The 18,243-nt window shown below is 42.0% G+C and overlaps 1 protein-coding gene across 3 annotated transcripts in view; it reads right to left on the bottom strand.

The window, feature by feature from the left end:
* Positions 1 to 548: 548 nt before the first annotated feature.
* LOC131691331 (unconventional myosin-IXAb) overlaps positions 549 to 18,243 on the bottom strand; it is a 153,936-nt gene continuing 136,241 nt past the window's right edge. The window contains exon 8 of one of the 3 annotated variants that reach the window (XM_058977639.1): positions 549 to 13,467. In XM_058977639.1, coding sequence (XP_058833622.1) covers positions 12,758 to 13,467 — 710 coding nt within the window. In that variant the 3' untranslated portion in view covers positions 549 to 12,757. The other 2 variants (XM_058977642.1, XM_058977641.1) reach the window with 2 other exon arrangements.

Raw genomic sequence — 18,243 nt, 5'->3', positions numbered from 1 at the left:
CACAACCGATTCTCACTAGAATCGGTTGTGTCACTGGAACCGGAATATGAACTATAAACAGCCGGAATTCCGGTTCATTTCCGGCTGAACTTAACTGGGTGGGCTATACCCCGCATGCTTGTTCATATGTCAGTGGCGCCATTATCGCAAAAGCGGTCACAGTCCCAACTACAAAAGTATTTAAAATGACTGTTAAATCAGACGGAGCATTGTTATCGAGCGGTATGTCTGTTAGTCTGTGGTTATATACCGCGTTATATATCTGTGAAACTAACACGGGTGCGGAATAGATAGAATAAACAGTAGCACTAGTGACAATCCCAATCATATAGGAATTTTCCTTCTAGTCACTAAGTGACGTGACTGTGAGGATAGGGCCCATATTCTATATGTATCTACTATTCAACAGATTTCACGTAGGAAATAAACAATCTGTAATATGTAAACCTTTGTTTAGTTTGGTGAAAATTTTCAAAATATAAAAATGAAAGACAAAAATGTTGCAGGGAACTGTCATCGATGAAATAACTTACTCTGTCACGATAATATTAAAGTATGCAATAAAATTGTATTGTTGATCTTCTATTTATCGTCGTTTTTCCAGTATTCTATAGTTTCTGCGTTTTAATAAAAATGGATTCGTCCATAGTTAATAATCAATACATTGAACACATGTTTAGTATGCAATTTAAAACATCCTTCCTTCAAACAGAATGCTCCTGTTTAGTAGCCGAATCTGACTATCGGTTGATTGCTCTCTTTTCGAGCGCATGGTCGACTACTTTAGCAGCCGTCACAATCCTTCTTTTTCTTTTATTTTTTGAATTTCTACTCAGTTGTGTAACGATTTGTTTGGAATTACTTTTCGTGATTAATCCGCCACATCTGCGAACTGCGATCACCGTCTTGCGAGTTACTTCAACTCCTGCCATTCCCTGCCTCTATCTATACTTGCGACAGATATATAGCCACCTTCATGGGTAAGGTACTACTTTGAAAAGAATAAGACGTGGACACTCACCCTTCCTGCCCATCAGCTTCCGGTGAATCCGTAGGGGAGTAATACATACATGGTATAGTTCGTCACCATTTTATCTACACAGAAAACATAAAACAACCCAAAGTACAGTTTTATTAAACTTGAACATGGTACCTTTGGGTTGTACTTTTCGCTCGCACTTATTATTGTTGTCCAAAATAAAACGAAATCTCGACTCAGTCGAACTCTTCCGCGTTCATAAGGTAGTATGCCTACTGGTACAGTTGGGATTTTTATCGTGGTTAAATGCAAACTACAGATGCTTTATGCACAGTTTTACGGGGACAAAAACAGTAAAACTAGCAACCATGGATGCAAACTGGCGTCACGGAAGCCACTTTTGACACTTCGCTAGTCCATAAAGTGCCTGCAATGCAAACAACCTTCCACGCGGTTTCGTAACTTTACCTTCCTGAACGATACTTCAATATTGAGGCAAGGGAACCTAATTTTGGGTAGTTGCTACAACAGAACCCTATGATAATTGTTTTTCGGGTTTACCCACAAACACTATTATGCTTTTAAATTTAATTCATGATTTAAAGGATGGTGTGGGTTGACACGGGGTCTTAATTGTACCACATCAGGAATCAGATTGTATTGGCTAAAAATGGAAAGTTCCCCGTATGTAGTCGGGGATTTGGGCCTTGCTGTGTCTTCTCATCATTTCCTGAGCGGAAGGAAGGAAGTAGAAATGGGAAGAATGGGAAAAATAACAAAACAAACAAAAAATAAACAGCAGGTAAACTCACAAGTAGTTCAAATCGACTGCGGGTAAGACTAATGCTCTTTACCACAATGGATAAGAAACTTTAGTATGTGTCAGAGTTTCAGTTATCCAAACAAGGTGTCCGCTATATAAGGATGCCGAAAACTCGAAATCGCAATTGCGCAAACGGCTGGGCAGTTGCATATCAGATTATGTGAGGTTCCGTAGTCGGATTCACAAAGATCACATGAAAATGGTTCAGCGCGCTGAAGAGTTGCCATGTGATAATTGAGTTTACAGTGGCCGGTTAAAAGAGATTTTTCGAAATCACTGGGCACGGTTGTTCTTTAAATGCCTTTGTTTGGCGTCACGTTTGTAGATTTCTCCAATAATTGCAAACCTAGGACCGTATTTTTTCTCTTATCCAACTTGTCGAAATTGGTGGGGCGAGCTCAGGAACAACGAAGTCAATCGCTGCTCCAGCGCTGGCTAATTCGTCAGCCCACACCTTGTCTGGGTGCTCGGAATGTCCGGGCACCCAGACAAGATAGTTAGTGCTTCGAATTGGGTTCGGCATGCGATCACTAGTTTGGACCGTGATTTATCTGAGCTAAGGCCCTTGATTGCAGCCTGACTATCGGAGCAGAAGTTTATAACTTTACCGGACAAGCTCTGTTGAAGGACCGATTGTACTCCGCACATAATCGCGAAGCTTTCTGCTTGGAATACAGTACAGTATCTACCTAGCAAGTGAGATTATTCCAATCTCGTTCCACGACAGTAGACACCAGCACCAGCTCCTCATCTCCATCAAAGCATGACCAGTGTAATACACCACTTGTGCTTGTTGTAGTCTCTCCATATAGTCAGACAACCGCATCCTAATAATATTATTCGCAATCCATTGTAAAAATACACTTGAAAAACGGGCACAAAAGTAGAAGCCGTCCTTAACATCGTCAAATATTTGGGAACGATTTCAATTAATTGCAATTTTATTTAAATTCAAAATTAAATAAAACGAATTTAGAAACCCATATTTTGACTTTTCATAATGACGGTCAACATTGTCGTAATTTGTTGATAACTTTTTTTCCTTTTTTATCTCGGCTATATGTAGTCACATTTTCTCTTTTACATTTTTTTCTTTTGCTGATGGTGGTCGAGCTTCGGCAGCACAACTACGAATCACTCAAGTCCATCAGCATGTCCCCTGGTAAAGACAGACTTGTCCCTCTTTACCGTGAGAACCGGTTCTGGTGGTGGATTTGAGTGGTTCGTAGTTATGCTGCCTAAGCTCTACCCCCATCAGCAGAAGACAAAAGTTAAGCCCGTAAGGTATTAAGCCTGTTCTAATGACCCTGCCACTTCTAGTTTTCCGATCTGTATACTTTACATTCTTGCTCTCACTTCAGTACTATGGCTCTAAATTTCGTTGATAACCCTTAACACTGCTACCCCCAAAACTCAAAATTAGTCGTAAACGTTATTTTGAGTGGCTATTTCTCCATTCTTCTCAAGCAGATCCGAAAATTTTTGCGGGTCAGTGAAATTGAAAACGAATGGAAAATGATTGAGCGGCTGTGTTGTTTGAATGAATGATGCAACTAACAACTGCGGTTTGAATATAGTAGGGCATGATTTGAAATTGGTCCCCTCTTGAAGTTTGAACAACAAATCTGTCGCAAATTAGTAGCTCTACTGATATAGGTCAAGTTGGTAAAACGGAATTTAGTAGTTTAGAGGCATCTGTTCATATCTCTATTCCAGGTCAGTTTCACTTTCAAAGTGAATTTGATATTATAATTTCACATGCGGTCTAGATCAAAAGTGTCCAACCAGAGAATTACAACGATATAAAGAATTCCACGAAATTATTCTCGATTTAAGAGTTTAGCATGAGTGATGGTTTGGGAACCAGTTTACAAACGCTATACGCTCCTCTTTGTATTTAGGAATAAAGGGGAACATTCAATGCCGTTTTTTTAAAAACGGAAGTTTTGATGGAGAAAATTGCTTTCCCAAATCAGCGGCAACTGTAAAAAGATAAGGATTAGGTGAAATGTGCTTCGACCCTGGTTTGGAGTAAATAATCCGGATTTCCGAGCTAAAATGAGTTACGTTACTGCTTTCACGAGTAGCATTCCCTTTTTCAGATTCAACCCATTCAATGGTTTTGTATTGTTTTATATATTCTTTAAGCTAAAGTTTACAAATTTTCTTTGGAAGGTCTGTGCGTGCCGTTTGCAACCGTCAGAAATTTTAATACCATGTAGGGCAGTGGTTTTCAATCTGGGGTGAATTAGACTTTTAAAGGGGTGGTGAAATTTGAGGGGATAAATTTCAACCTGTTACCCTAAGATTCCCGTCGGATAATTGTCTTTGTATATTGTTTCAGAATTTAAATGCTGGCTGAGTGTCTCTCGGAACAGGTTTCATATTCGAAAAAATATGGTATCCATCTAAATGAAAATGACTCTCATGATGGTGGTAAACAATTTTCAGAAAGGGGCACACGATGGAGATCAATATTCGGAAAGGGGCACGTGGTACAAAAAAGATTGAAAACCACGGATGTATGGGAACTTGGAGACTTGACAGAGCGCGAGATTCAAAAATCGACAATAGTATGTTTTATTTAGTCTTTAATTTAAAAACAGTATTTTACGTGTCCCGAACCCTTCAAGATATTTTTAAAGTTTGGAATGAAAAATGCTTTCTTCATAGAAATTCTTTCGCAGAATTAATATATTTTTACTATTCTTCGTATCGTTTGATCCATTAAATTTCTCGTCCTTTCAGCTATTTAGCTTCCGGCTTTTTCATCAGCTTCTGCGTACATTAGAGCCATTCAACTCCGAACACCAATTCGGATAATCGCGACAATTAGCCATTTGTCGCCTGTTTTTGTGAGCTGTTTAGTTCTCGTTTTCGCGAATCATTTAGCTTCCATCTCAACGAGCCATTTATTCTTCGGTGGCGGAATTTCTTCAGATACCGTCATATCGATAGCGTGAGTCAGTTAGCTCCCAGTTTTGTAGCAATCTACTCGGATGGCTCATAAATCTTACTCAACGGGCCAATCAGTATTCTGGTTCACTGAAAACTCGAAGACCCACCGCTGGTGCTTCAATCGGCCTAATCGATCTGGTCTAGGGTTCGCAGTACCGACCCATTTTGGCGAGAACCGGTACTGCGCTACTGAAACCCCCAGTACCGGTACTCCAATTTTTTTTTTCAAAAGATTCGAGAAACGCTTCAGAGTAAAATTGAATGCTCAAACTGATATCTCATTGCAGCAGAGGGTATTTTTCGAATCGGCACCTTCTTTTATTTCGAGATCTAGGCCACTTTGAATTCAATGGTGCGACTTTCGTCGACTTCAACATATGCTGAATGTAAGAAACCCTATTATCAACAGTAAATCGAAATGAGAATGTAAATCCGTGTACGTTGGTCGCATTTCCTCTCGGCATTATTGCTTTGCTGTAAATTGGTGGTGACTTTTATGCAGACCAAGGCTCCTAATTTACTGCTAACTATGGAGTTTTGCTGATATTTCTGATCATCAAAAATTACGAATCGCACCATTCGAAGCAATTCACCAACTCTCAAATTATAAGCTACTAAATCGCTGTTCGTTCTTTTATAGATAAATATTTAAGCGCAAAGCAAATACAAATAAGACTTAGGCCACAGTCTCATTACGCGCCACCCAGTGAATAATTGGAACCAATCAGAATGTCGCTAATAAAAAAATCTAAACATAAAAAATCAAAACATCTCCTATGTGAATATTTTGAAATTTAGTAAAAGCTAGTTGAAATTTTATTTCAACCAAATAGTGTAGGAATTTAAACATATCGATCAGTACAACGGGAGCTAGTAATGTTTAACTTCTAGAATTATTATGATGATGGTCTCGCCTCATTTCCACACAAAGGCGTAAGCTGAACGATTTATGTAGAAGATAATTCAATATAATTAAAAGCCACTTTGCAGACCGATATTAAGAAACGGGTCTACCAATAGGATCTACATATATTTCAAACAAAATTTTGCATGGTACCGAAAATACCGGTACTGGCTCTTGCTCAGTACCGGTATTACGGTACCAAAAATGGGTCGGTATTCCCGGGAGACCACAACCCTAATCTGGTCCTTGGTGGTTGAACTAACCTACTCACGGGCTTCGGGCTAACTGTAGTTGCTCTTGCCGTCTTCCCCTTAATATAATCGACGTGAATTTAAAAATTCAGTCGGTCGGCGGTTATCACACCCAGTAGCGTAATTTCACGTTTCGAGTTGATGAGATATTCTCCGACCGCGATTTTCGCCTGTTACTGTCTTTCGGCTACGAATCACACCGCCTCTGTTTTATGATGGGCAATTGTCTCCGTGGCGAGTGCTTCCACCTCCTAGTGACTTCCTGACTACTTGCAACACCACATCATCCGCGAAACTAACAATCGTTACATTTCTCGGAAGGTTCATCTTCACTGCCCCATCGTCCGCAGCTCCCACTATCGTTCGGATGACATCCACTGTAGACCTGCCTATAAGTAAACCGAATTGCGTGACCGATCGTTCTCACGCTTCGTGTACTTGGTTAGCCTGTTCAGGATTACTCTCTCTTACAGTTTCCTGTCTGTTCCAACGGACATATTGACCTATGTCAATGGTTTTCAACTGGGGGTGAATTCACCCCCAGGGGTAAATTAGGCTATTGTAGGGGGTGAATTATATGGGATAAGTTTAACTTTAATCCTAACATTCCCGTCGGATATTTGCCTTTATATATTCTTACTTACTGATGTCGTTTTCGATTGAGAACCTAGACACTAACTCAGGGTAGTTGCTGCAAACAAACGTTTTTAATGGAACTGAGTTGGGTTCTCGCAAAACAGCGGTGGTGTGAGCGAACCCGAAATATATTTCAGGTTGGAACCCAACTCGGTTTTCAGTTCAGTGGCGCATAACCTAGGTTCGAAACTGGCATGAAACAAACGGTTTGACAACAGTTAGGTCCGAAACTGAGTTAGTTTCTGCCTCAAGCAAAAACGACATGAGAGCGTTCAAGAACAAGTTTTTAATTGGCAAACTATGGTTTTCATCCAATTGAAACAGTTTTTTTTAACAGGGTAATGATGGTGAGCAAAAAGAGGTACATCGTGGGGATCAATATTTGAAAAGGGGTACGTGGAACGAAAAAAGGTTGAAAACCACTGCTATACGCTAAAACATCACCAGGTTTTCTAGGCATCGACAGCAATATTCGCTTCTGTCACTTTCAGTTATTGGATCATCCTGAACATATCCGGGTTGTCCTGTATCGCTGTTTTCAGAACCAAATTTGGGGCTGGTACTGAGTCCTTCCTCACTTTCATGGTTTTCGCCATCTCGATCAGCCGTTTGTCGATAATTCGAGTTTCTTCTTCATCATCTTCTTCCTTTGATGATGACCTTCATCTTCTGCGGGCACCTTTCAGGTGGGTCAGCTGAGCTTTTTATCTTTGTCATGGCAACTCTGTAGGCCTCGAGAATTTTCGTTGGCTTTGTGGCAAAGCTCCTCAATGCAGGTTTTCTTGCTCAGCTTGATTGCTTTGTGGAGAGAGGTTCTTGTAACTCGTTTCGGTGTCATTCTTCTCTGATCTGAGGCAATTTATACGTAGATCAGCAATCATCGTATTGTACCAGGCGACCGTTACCCGCTATTCCATTGCTTGCTATGGTCGCATTGCACGCCCTGGTTAGTGCTGCCATTAACTTGTTCGTATTTAGATTGAAGAGGATGCCCTAAAATTTAAGTTCCTTGACGAACACGTCCTTGTAAAAGATCTCTGTTATCCGCATGCTGTACCAGATCGCTTGATAGTTTTTGTGGGTATCTCCCCGCACACTTTTCAGTTCATCTTTCCACTCACTCCAAAGCTACAAAAATTGATGTCGATAATGGATTCCTGGCTCTCCCTGCAGTAAATGCTGATGGTACCTTTGTTTGTAAGATATACATTTAGCTTCGCTAGAGCCCTCTTGATCGCTAATGGCCAGTCAATGTCCCTTTGAATCCAGCGTCCATCCCGACAATTCTGTAAGTTTCTGGTTCTTTGAATTTTTCAGAATTAAAGTCCCTTCAGCTCCTTGGAAAAGGCTTATTCGATTTTCACATACTTAGTCTCAAATGGAAGGTTTAATATCGTTAAAGCCTTCTGGTGAAGTTCATACGAATCGCAATTATGGTTGCGGAAATACGGTCTGAATACTACGATCCCATATGAAATCTTTAAATGTCAAAAGCCTTTCAGCATATCTTATGTATATTCAAACTGATTTTAATTCAAATTGTTTCCTCATTGAAATTAATTTCGAATGCAATTAACGATTCTGCCTCTATCGACCATTGCGTTTAAAATACAATCGATCAAGAAGTCGGTCTGTATTAGCCTTTCCATGAGATGTTTGTTTGACAATAGGCATCTTTAATTTGGAAAAATTGTGTCAGTTTTTCATATGTATTGATAGCGGGTGTCCTTACGAGTACACTCATATTATTTTTAAACCTTAATTATTCTTTTTTGATTTTTAAATTTAAAAAATCCAAATTAAATTCAGCCAACAAACTGACAGTTGTCCTACTAAATGACATATCTGCAAATATCTCGTTCGCCTCATTGTTAACCGGGACAGCACCGCTAGCAGCCTGCCATCTTAAATTTCATCCTCAAATTATGGTAGATCTGATGAGGCAACCTATAGAGTCGTGCAAGCCGCATGGGTTTGGATGTGTTATTGTCCTAAAAGGAGACAAACTAAAAAATGATTTTTCAATAGTTTCGGGCTTAAAAATAGAAAAAGAATTGAGATATTAACTCACGGCACCAATCTGCATCAGAAAATGTCTTAACCCGCACACCCCTAAAGATCCCTATTCACAGGTGGATCCTTCCTTCCGCGAACAGTAAAACGACTTCTATCGTTAAGCATTTTCGTTCGACGTTACACCGGAGCGACGATTTTATTCGGACGTCGAATCCACCCGAGAATGGTCAAAACAAACAAAAAAATCAGATATGATCAGATCTCATGCAAATTACGAATCAAATCCCGGATGGTTTTTGACGATGGGAGAAAACGTGCTATCAGACAATGCATAATATAAAAATGAGGGAAGTTAATTTAAACGCTTAAAGGTGTTCAAAAATGTATGACCAAATCCAATGTAAATTGCCGGTAGAGGCGTTACTGAGTTCAACAGAACTGGCAGTTGATCAGATACAGTTCAAAATGGTCACTATTTTCAGCTTTATTTTGGCGGATATTAGTATGGCGTCGCTAGTGTGAACGGTTTACATTTAACCCTTTCATGTCCAACTTTTTCTAGTGCATGTAGAGTTCCAAAACTATTTTTCCTTAAACATGTTGGGAATAAGAAAAACGAAAAACCTATTTTGATCAAGACAGATACTTCTCTCACAGTGCTAGAAGCTGCTCAATTTCCACCTTCCGATAGGCAAGACAATTTTTCTAGAATATTTACAGAATTACTAGGAGAATTACTAGGAGAAAGTAGTCAAAGACAGTCCAAATTGATGGGTTTTATCTGAAGAGACTAGAATAACAAAGAGACGACATGTTTCGTTTGGAATTCCAATTTAGTATCAATGTCATTCCAAACGAACAAAAGAGTTGTCAAATGTAAAAGTTTAGCATCATGTAGCATTGTTTTTAAGGTAGTATTGTTATCTAGGGGCAGATCACTTCTGATGCCTTTTTAAAAATCAGCGAAATTAAATGCATTTCTTTCAATCAAAATAGAAATTCATAATGTATTTTGCGTTACGTGTAAGACGTCAAAACCCTGCAAAAAACTTTCCCTACTTTCAGCAAAACGTCGAACAAAGTGGATCAGTGTAGGACGTTTGTTAAACAAACTTTTCTGTTAGGGAGTGCAAAGTTGTGGCAAAAATGGAAATTAAATGCATTTTTTTAAATGTGATACAAATTTGTTTTACATACTTAGAGTGATCTGACCCTAGATTGTTATCCAATCCAGTGGCGGATCCAGGGGGAGGGTCCTGGGGGTTCGGACCCCCTCCGAACTATTTTTACTAGTTTAGAAATTTTGAATTAGTTTAAATTTTATATTAGTTTCAAACCCACAATAATTCCAAACCAAATTTGAACATCAAACCTGATATTCATTAAATGAGCTTATTACGTAGTACGTAATGTTCGGACCCCTCCCGAAATTTTTTTCTGGATCCGCCCCAGATCCAATCCGTTGAAACTACCAAATATTTTAAAGATAAAAGTTATACCCTCAAACGGAATTTGTTACAATACCATCGTGTTTAGAAACGCTAAGAGAAAATGGCATGGTTTGATGGAAGGACGAAATTCAGCATGACGGTAACGAAAAACCAAATTATGCAAACATTCAAAATAAAAGTCGTTCCGTTATGGGTCTGATTGAGCCAAACAAAGCACTGCTCTTTCGTTTCCAGCAAACTGGCAAGACAGGAACATATGTACGAGACTTCAACCACGCCTCTTTTTGTTGTGGATCCGTTTGCGAGCGAAAAAATCGCAATTGTTCTTGGCCTAATGTGGTTTTATTGCTGCAAAATACCATTCCTGCGCATATAACTATGTTTCAGCTAGTCGAGAAACTTAGCAGACCAGAAGTTGTAGCAGGTTTTTATTTTGGCTAGAAGAAACAAACGGAATAACAACAAACAAGTTTTGTGAGGCTCGCACATTTGCTGTGTTGCTTGTTAACCGTAGCTTGGTTGCTAGTTGAATTGTTTTTACTGAATTAAGATGGCGTCTCTTTGTTATTCTAGTCTCTTTAGTTTTATCAGTTTTCAATAATATTTCAAGACAACGAAGATATACCAATATATCATTTTTAAACTTTAACTAAAACTGTCCCTGGCAGCACTGCTCCAGCGGAATCCAATTCAAGTTAATTGGAATAACATCAGTTCTAAAGATAATACTTAATAGCCTCAGTTATTAGCTCTACTTGTTTTTGTGAGCAGATCTAGCCTAAGCGAAAAATTATAGCAGGTTGAAAACGTTCATCATAAACAGCATGAACAGGAAGGGGTTAAATGCTCACAAAAGTTTGATTATTTGTTCGAACATACAAATCTGTTCTTTGTGCCTAAAACTGTCTTCATGTTGCTATTACTACATTCCGTTGCTAAGCTTGACCTTCTGTTTCGACTTCTTTCCTGATAGGAAATTCGAACATGCGACAGACTGGCTTGTGAGATTAGCTCCCTAACCTTTGTACAACCAACACCAGGAGCACGAAAAAAGAGAGAAAAAAAGCTTCGATGCTCTTCAAGGTTGGTTAATTTGGTTTAAAAAAATCCCCATATCCGTTGCAAGATACCGAATAAACTGTTTCAATTGTTCGACAGGAACACCTTTGATTTGGGACCATCCATAAATGACGTAGCATTATATGGGGGAGGGGGGAGTTTTGTATTTTGTGATGATGTGTGACAACAGGGGGGTAGGGGGTCATGTCATGCTACGTAGCTTTTTTAAAGGGGAATAATTAACATCGTTTTTTTATTTTATTTTTTTAAATTGCGCGATCAAGAGGGGATAGAGTTACCATCAAGCTACGTAATTACCAGGGGGTATTTAGAAGTTTGTGACGAAATGCTACGATGGGGGAGGGGGTGTTAAAAATCACTCAAAAATGCTACGTCATTTATGGATGGTTCTTTGATTTTTTGCGCGATTAGTTTTAGACCGACTTTACCGACACTTTGTCTTTAATTTTGTGATGAGACTTGGTTACCGTAGGATCGTTAGATAGGAGAAATCTACAATCTTCGACTTCTTTTTTTGGTTGAGCAATTACAATTATTTTGTTCCGAGGATTCGTCTCTCGATCGTTTTCGCTATACATATGAGGATAATTATATACAACTAAGGAATGTGACTGTATCTCTTCTTTCACCACATAAACTATTCTATTATTCTGTATTTGACTGCTGATTGGATTCGAATTCTGTTGCGCCAAATTTTGATCATTAAGAATGTGGTTAGAATTTAATGATAGTAAAAAATCTCAACTTTATAACTTTACGAGCTACACGGCGTATGTAAATTCTCACGTTCACTGGTCTTGTTTTTAACTTTTCGATAAATTTCTAAGTGATTGTTTACTATAATTGTGTTGTAATGACTTTATGAGTGTGAAATTCAGTTCGTAAAACGTGTAATACTTTGCATAATATTTTCGATTTCTAGCGTACTAGATATGAAATTCTTTCCAGTATATTTTACCCTTACATTTAAGTATACCCTTACGCAATCCATTATCTTACTACACCGACAGTGAACTGGTAGAATGTTTTTATTTTAAACGGGAAGAAATCTCAATGATCTTTTTACTTATATAGTCAACTGTAAAATTTGGCTTTCGTTCTGTTGTGCCGACTTAGACCGTGCATTTTCAAGTTCTATTTTTGTACGAAACTAGTTTTTATATTCTATAGAATAGTGACCGATTGGGTGCCTATTTCGAACGGGCTCTTCTTAGTGGAATTGTATACATCAATCGTACACTGATGTAATAATGAGTGATTGAAAAGCAAACTAGTTATGCTGGTACTTTTTTTATCCAACATGATTGATTACTTCGCAAATTTATAAAAAAAAACTATAATTAAGTGACGTGGACCAATATTTATCGCAGCATTAATGAAATGGTTTCAGCAAAAGTGCTCGGCACTGGTAAAATTATTAAATTAAAACGAGTCTAGTAGTACCGCACAACAGCCGCTTCTCCGACTATGGATATTTATGTTATTTCACTCCGTAATGATCAGTTCGTCCTTATACAAAACGCGTATATAAAAAATTTACGTAATTTTCTAACTAAACAACAAACGATTGCCTACACATTAGACGCTAGAAATAATAGAATGAATGCGAATATCTCTCTTGAACCCTTACAGCTAACTTACACGCATTATGCCTTAGAATCATATTCGCGGTGGCTTCAGATGGTGCAACATCGAGCTGTGCTGTGCCGTACCGACTGCGGTAGGCTGCTGTTTTTGTACCGGATGAATGTCACCCGCCGGCGGCAGTGGCACACTTTGGTCCATCATGTGCCAATCGCCGTCGCTATCGGCACCATCGCAGGGCTGAAGACCTGAACCCACCTCGGCACCACCGATCGTACTGCTGTCCAGCTGAAGATCCACTCCGTCGATCGTCATCGTTGTAAAGTTGTTCTGCTTGGTAAGCAGTTTTTTCTCGTCCAACGACTTCGCGCTGAACTCGTGCCATTTCGGATGCATGCCAACCACCACCACCGGGCAGCCGGAGGTGGATGATGTCATCGTGGTTCCCGTTGGGGCCGATGTTTGCTCGAACGAAACAGCACGCTGTTTCCGGATTCGGTGGTGCTCTTTAGCCGAGACAATGCTACACAACGGGGCATTCCCGGTACCGTTGTTTTTCCCCAGACTGGCGGTATCTGCACCGGTGGGTCCGCTTACACCGGCACCGTTACTACCCCCCTTGGCAGACGAAATCTTGCTCCGGAAACTGTTGGACCGCGACGAACCATTCTCCTTGTTCCGCCGGGACGAGCTTCGGTGTAGGTGGGCATGGCGGGAACCTCGACGGCTGGAGCGCTTCACCTGGTGGACCGACTCGGCCGACGCACTCAGACCGAGGTTTCCCACTTTAGAAATACACACATGAAAAAGGGTTTGTTTGGTGGTTACAGGAAGGGTCTCAGAATCGTCAAAAAAGTCGAGTGACAAAGGGTGAACGACACACAAAAACACAAACACACGAAAAAAAAACTCCTGCCACTTGAGTGCGGTAAACGAATTGGTTCGAGATCAAATTTAAAATTAGCAAAAATAAATATTAACAGAAAAAAAACACCAAAACACTTAACAATTAGACGTCATCGTAATACTTGAACAATTACTCGCACTAGACAGTACGGTGCCACGAGATGCAAAACTAGAACAAATAGTAGTGTAATTACAATGATCAAAACTGGCGTGTTTTGCGATTCGAAAAATCAAAGAAAGATAGCAATGACAATAATTCATTAAAAAGAGAAGAGAGAAGAAAAAGAAATAAATCGATAAACAACATTATAATACCGAAACACACGCTGGTAGTTACAATTTTATGTTTGTTGTTGTTATTTACAGCAAATGTGAACTTGGCAGATGGCTTTTGAATTTCGATGAATATTAGTTCCGAATGAGGTTTCGGTTAATTTTCAAGCAGGTATTTGTTGCATTTACTCATGTGGCAATGTTCGGCGTGGAGTTTGTGATATTGGTATCTGTATTTGATCATTCCTGATGAGATGAAACTGACTAGTTTCAGGCGAAAAAACAGCACTCTAGGTGTGGAATAAATTCAATCGCTCCCAAAATTTACACACCGCTGTCAGTAGGTCTCTTTTGCGACGTTATTCAGAATTACCAACTTGTTCATTAAAGACTGAATAGTAGCAAAGTTAAACGGAAAAAAATTACTCAAGTTAACATAGTCACCAAACAATAATGAACAGTTATTACTTCCAAGGGAAGAAAGAGCAGCTTCAATCGATCGGATATGGTTGTTTGCACTGACTGGATCATTCTTGCGAGCTGGGGGTAAATATATCACGTCTGTCTCGGGCCCCGTGGTGGTGGAGGAACGCTATGTGGGAAGCTGAGCTGCAAGCAACCCCGCGGGTCATAGATGGTGGATAATGCTTAGTCGCGATAGCAACTAGTTGTGATTCGCGACCCGAACCATGTGACCATGAAACCAGCTGACTGCGGGTGTGGTAGGACGAGGTAGTGGACCCTACATGTTCTAGGCCTAAATACCACGTGCTCCAAAGCATCCCTGACAAGGCGAGCCAGCGCCGCCTTTAAATAAGCGCTTAGCCCAAATCTCTGCAAGGTTGGCGCAGGTCTAGCTAGCCGCCCATTAAAATAGCATGCTCAGGATGTTCAACAAGAGATTTCGGATGGACAAAATTGGCACAGACGTACGCAACGGAAATGGACAAGAGACTGGAAACTTGGGACATGGAACTGCAGGTCGCTTAACTTTATCGGGAGCACTCGCATACTTGCTGATATAGTGAAAGACCGCAAGTTCGACATTGTGGCGCTGCAGGGGGTGTGTTGGAAGGGGTCTACGGTGCGGGTCTTTCGCGGGAACCACACCATCTACCCAAGCTGCGGCAATACACACGAGCTTGGAACAACTTCTATGGTGGTGGGGGAGATGCAAAAGCGTGTGATCGGATGGTGGCCTGTCAGCGACAGAATGTGCAGGTTGAGGATCAAGGACCGGTTCTTCAACATCAGCATAATTAACGGGCATAGTCCCCACATCGGAAGTAGCGATGACGACAAGGACGAATTCTACGCGCAGCTGGAGCGTAAATACGATCGCTGCCCAAGACATCACGTCAAGATCGTCATCGGCGACCTTAATGCTCAGGTTGGCAAGGAGGTGGAATACAGACTGGTAATTGGAAGGTTCAGCGCCCACCAGCAGACGAACGGGAACGGCCTAAGACTAATCGATTTCGCCACCTCCAAGAACATGCCCATAATGAGCACCTTCTTCCAGCACCGCCTCCTGCACCGATGCACCTGGAGATCAACACAACAGAGACGCAAATTGATCATGTTCTGATGGATGGGCGGGACTTCTCGGACATTATCGACGTAAGGACCTATCGGGGCGTTAACATCGACTCGGACCACTATCTGGTGATGGTTAAACTGCGTCCAAAACTATCCGTAGTGAACAGTGTAAGATACCGACGCCCGCCGCGGTATAACCAACGTCGCGACAACGTACGCGCAGCATCTTGAAGCAGCGCTGCCACCGGAGGAGGAGCTCATCGGTGCTCCCTTAGAGGACTGCTGGACCAGGACTAAAGCAGCCATAAGCAGCACTGCGGAGAGCGTTCTGGGATACGTACAGAGGAGTCGACGGAACGATTGGCGAGTGCCAAGAGATATTGGAGAATGCAGAACGAGCAGCGATGTTGCTTCAAGCCACTCTATAGAACGTGGAGTCATATCGACGGAAGCGAAAACAGCAGATTCGTCTTTTTCAGGACAAAAAGCGCCGCCTGGAAGAGTGAGAGAGAGAGGACATGGAGCTGCTGTATCGCTCTCAGGAAACGCGGGCGTTCTTCAAGAAGCTGAATGACTCTCGCAACGGTTTTGTGCCGCGGGCCGAAATGTGTAGAGGCAAGCAAGGTGGCATCTTGACGGACGAACGTGAGGTGGTCGAAACGTGGAGGCAGTACTACAATGAACATCGTCACCAATTAGTTGGTGATACTAGGTTCGGATGGACCATTCTCGATTTTACGCCGATCCGGTTCTCAACAGTACTCCCCATGAAGGATAGTGTCAACCCTAGCATGACCACCTGCTTGCATAGATAACCATGGGACCAATGTCGCCAAGAGGCGACTACATACAAGTGGAGAAGCCCGGTCCCAACCCATTAAAATGGAGAACAAACAAGAAACACACATGCGGAGCAGGTGCGGCGAATCCGTTCGCCTGCGGTGGTTAGGTTAGGTCACCATCACCAGTAGCAGCTGATAATATTCAGCAAGAACAGGAGGAGAAGCAACAACAGCCAGAGCAGAGTGAGGTGAGTCAAACTCCACAGAAGGTAAGAGTAGTGGCAGCGAAGAGCTTGGTGGAGGAGCTCTACAAGTTTGTGGATGATAAAAACAATGCCCATCATGACATTCAGATGGTTCTCAGAATCCGAAAGGCGCTACTGTCTGCCGTGAAGGAGAAGGACACGGCTAAGCTGAGGGTTGATGTAGCTGAGCGAGCATGGCGTCGGCGTCTTCCTAGAACCGCGCCTACAGGGAAGGAGAAGAAGATTGGAGTGGAGAACACGCCAGTTTCCGTGACTACAAAGAGGACAAGAACCTCGCCAGGAGACGGAAGACCAGGCGGGCCCAAGAGGCAGACACTCGAGGACGCTGTTGTTGCCGGACGTCACCCGACAAGGAGAAAGCTGAAGTACCGTTGCAGGTCGGAAGGAGAACATCTGAATGGTGCGCAGGTGAACAATCGGGCGTTTGAGGTGTCAGTGTCACACTATGAATGAGGTTAACGAGGCTATTCAACAGCTCAAGAACAACAAGGCAGCTGGTAAGGATGGTCTAGGAGCGGAACTTTTCAAGGTGGGTCCGGAGAAACTGACGGAATGCATGCACCGAATAATCGAATGAATCTGGGATAGGGAACAGCTACCGGAGGAGTGGAAGGAAGGGGTCATCACACCGATATACAAGAAAGGCGACAAATTGGACTGTGAAAACTACAGAGCGATGGGTTGTCCTGCCTGCTGTTCAATATAGCGCTGGAAGGTGTAACGCGAACAGCGAGGGTCAACATGCGGGGCACGATTTTCACGAGGTCCGGACAGTTCGTGTGCTTCGCTGACGACGTAGACATAATAACAACGTAGGTAGAAACAAGGAGACGGTAGCAGATATGTATACCCGACTGAAGCGCGAAGCAGCACGAGTAGGACTGAAGATAAATGTGTCTAAGACGAAGTACATGCTGGCTGGCGGAACCGATCGCGATAGGTAGTATTAGGATCGACGGCGACGAGTTCGAGGTGGTTGACGAATTCATCTATCTAGGCTCATTGATGACTGCGGACAATAACACTAGCCGGGAGATCAGAAGGCGTATTATCTCTGGAAGTCGTGCTTAATATGGGCTCCACAAAACTTTGAGATCCAGGAAGCTTAACCACCGCACGAAATGCGCCATGCACAACACACTGATTTGACCGGTGGTTCTCTAAGGGCACGAAACGTGGACAATGCTCGAGGAGGATCTGCAAGCACTCGAAGTCTTCGAAAGAAGGGTGCTGAGAACGATCTTCTGTGGTGTGCAGGAGGATGGCGTGTGGAGGAGAAGGATGAACCACGAACTTGCGCGACTCTATGATGAGCCAAGTATCCGGAAAGTATCTCAAGCTGGAAGGGTACGGTGGGCGGGGCAGGTTGTGAGGATGCCGGACAACAACCCCACCAAGTTGGTTTTCACCTCCAACCCGGCAGGTACAAGACGGAGAGGAGCGCAGCGTTCCCGGTGGCTGGACCAAGTGGAGGAGAACCTGGCGAGTATCGGGCACCTGAGAGGTTGGAGACAAGCAGCAACTGACCGAGTGACGTGGCGGAATATTGTAGAACATATTATATCATGATAATATGATGTATAATCAGGAAATCAAATATATATCACATCGGTGCTGACAAAACGGTCAGATAGCTTCAGTTTAACGAACAGCTGCTCAAGCGTAACCTAAACAGGTATTGGAACGATGAAACTGTTCACTCCGGATAAAACAGCGATAAGTACGCCACCACCGAGTGAATTATGGCTGTTCACACAACTGCGATCGTTTGTATAAATAGCATATGAATCGCCAA

This window comes from Topomyia yanbarensis, chromosome 3 (genome assembly GCF_030247195.1).
Source record: "Topomyia yanbarensis strain Yona2022 chromosome 3, ASM3024719v1, whole genome shotgun sequence".
In the NCBI taxonomy this organism is placed as follows: domain Eukaryota; kingdom Metazoa; phylum Arthropoda; class Insecta; order Diptera; family Culicidae; genus Topomyia; species Topomyia yanbarensis.
Note: the sequence above shows the minus strand (reverse complement) of the source record. Positions and strands in the feature narration are given on the sequence as shown.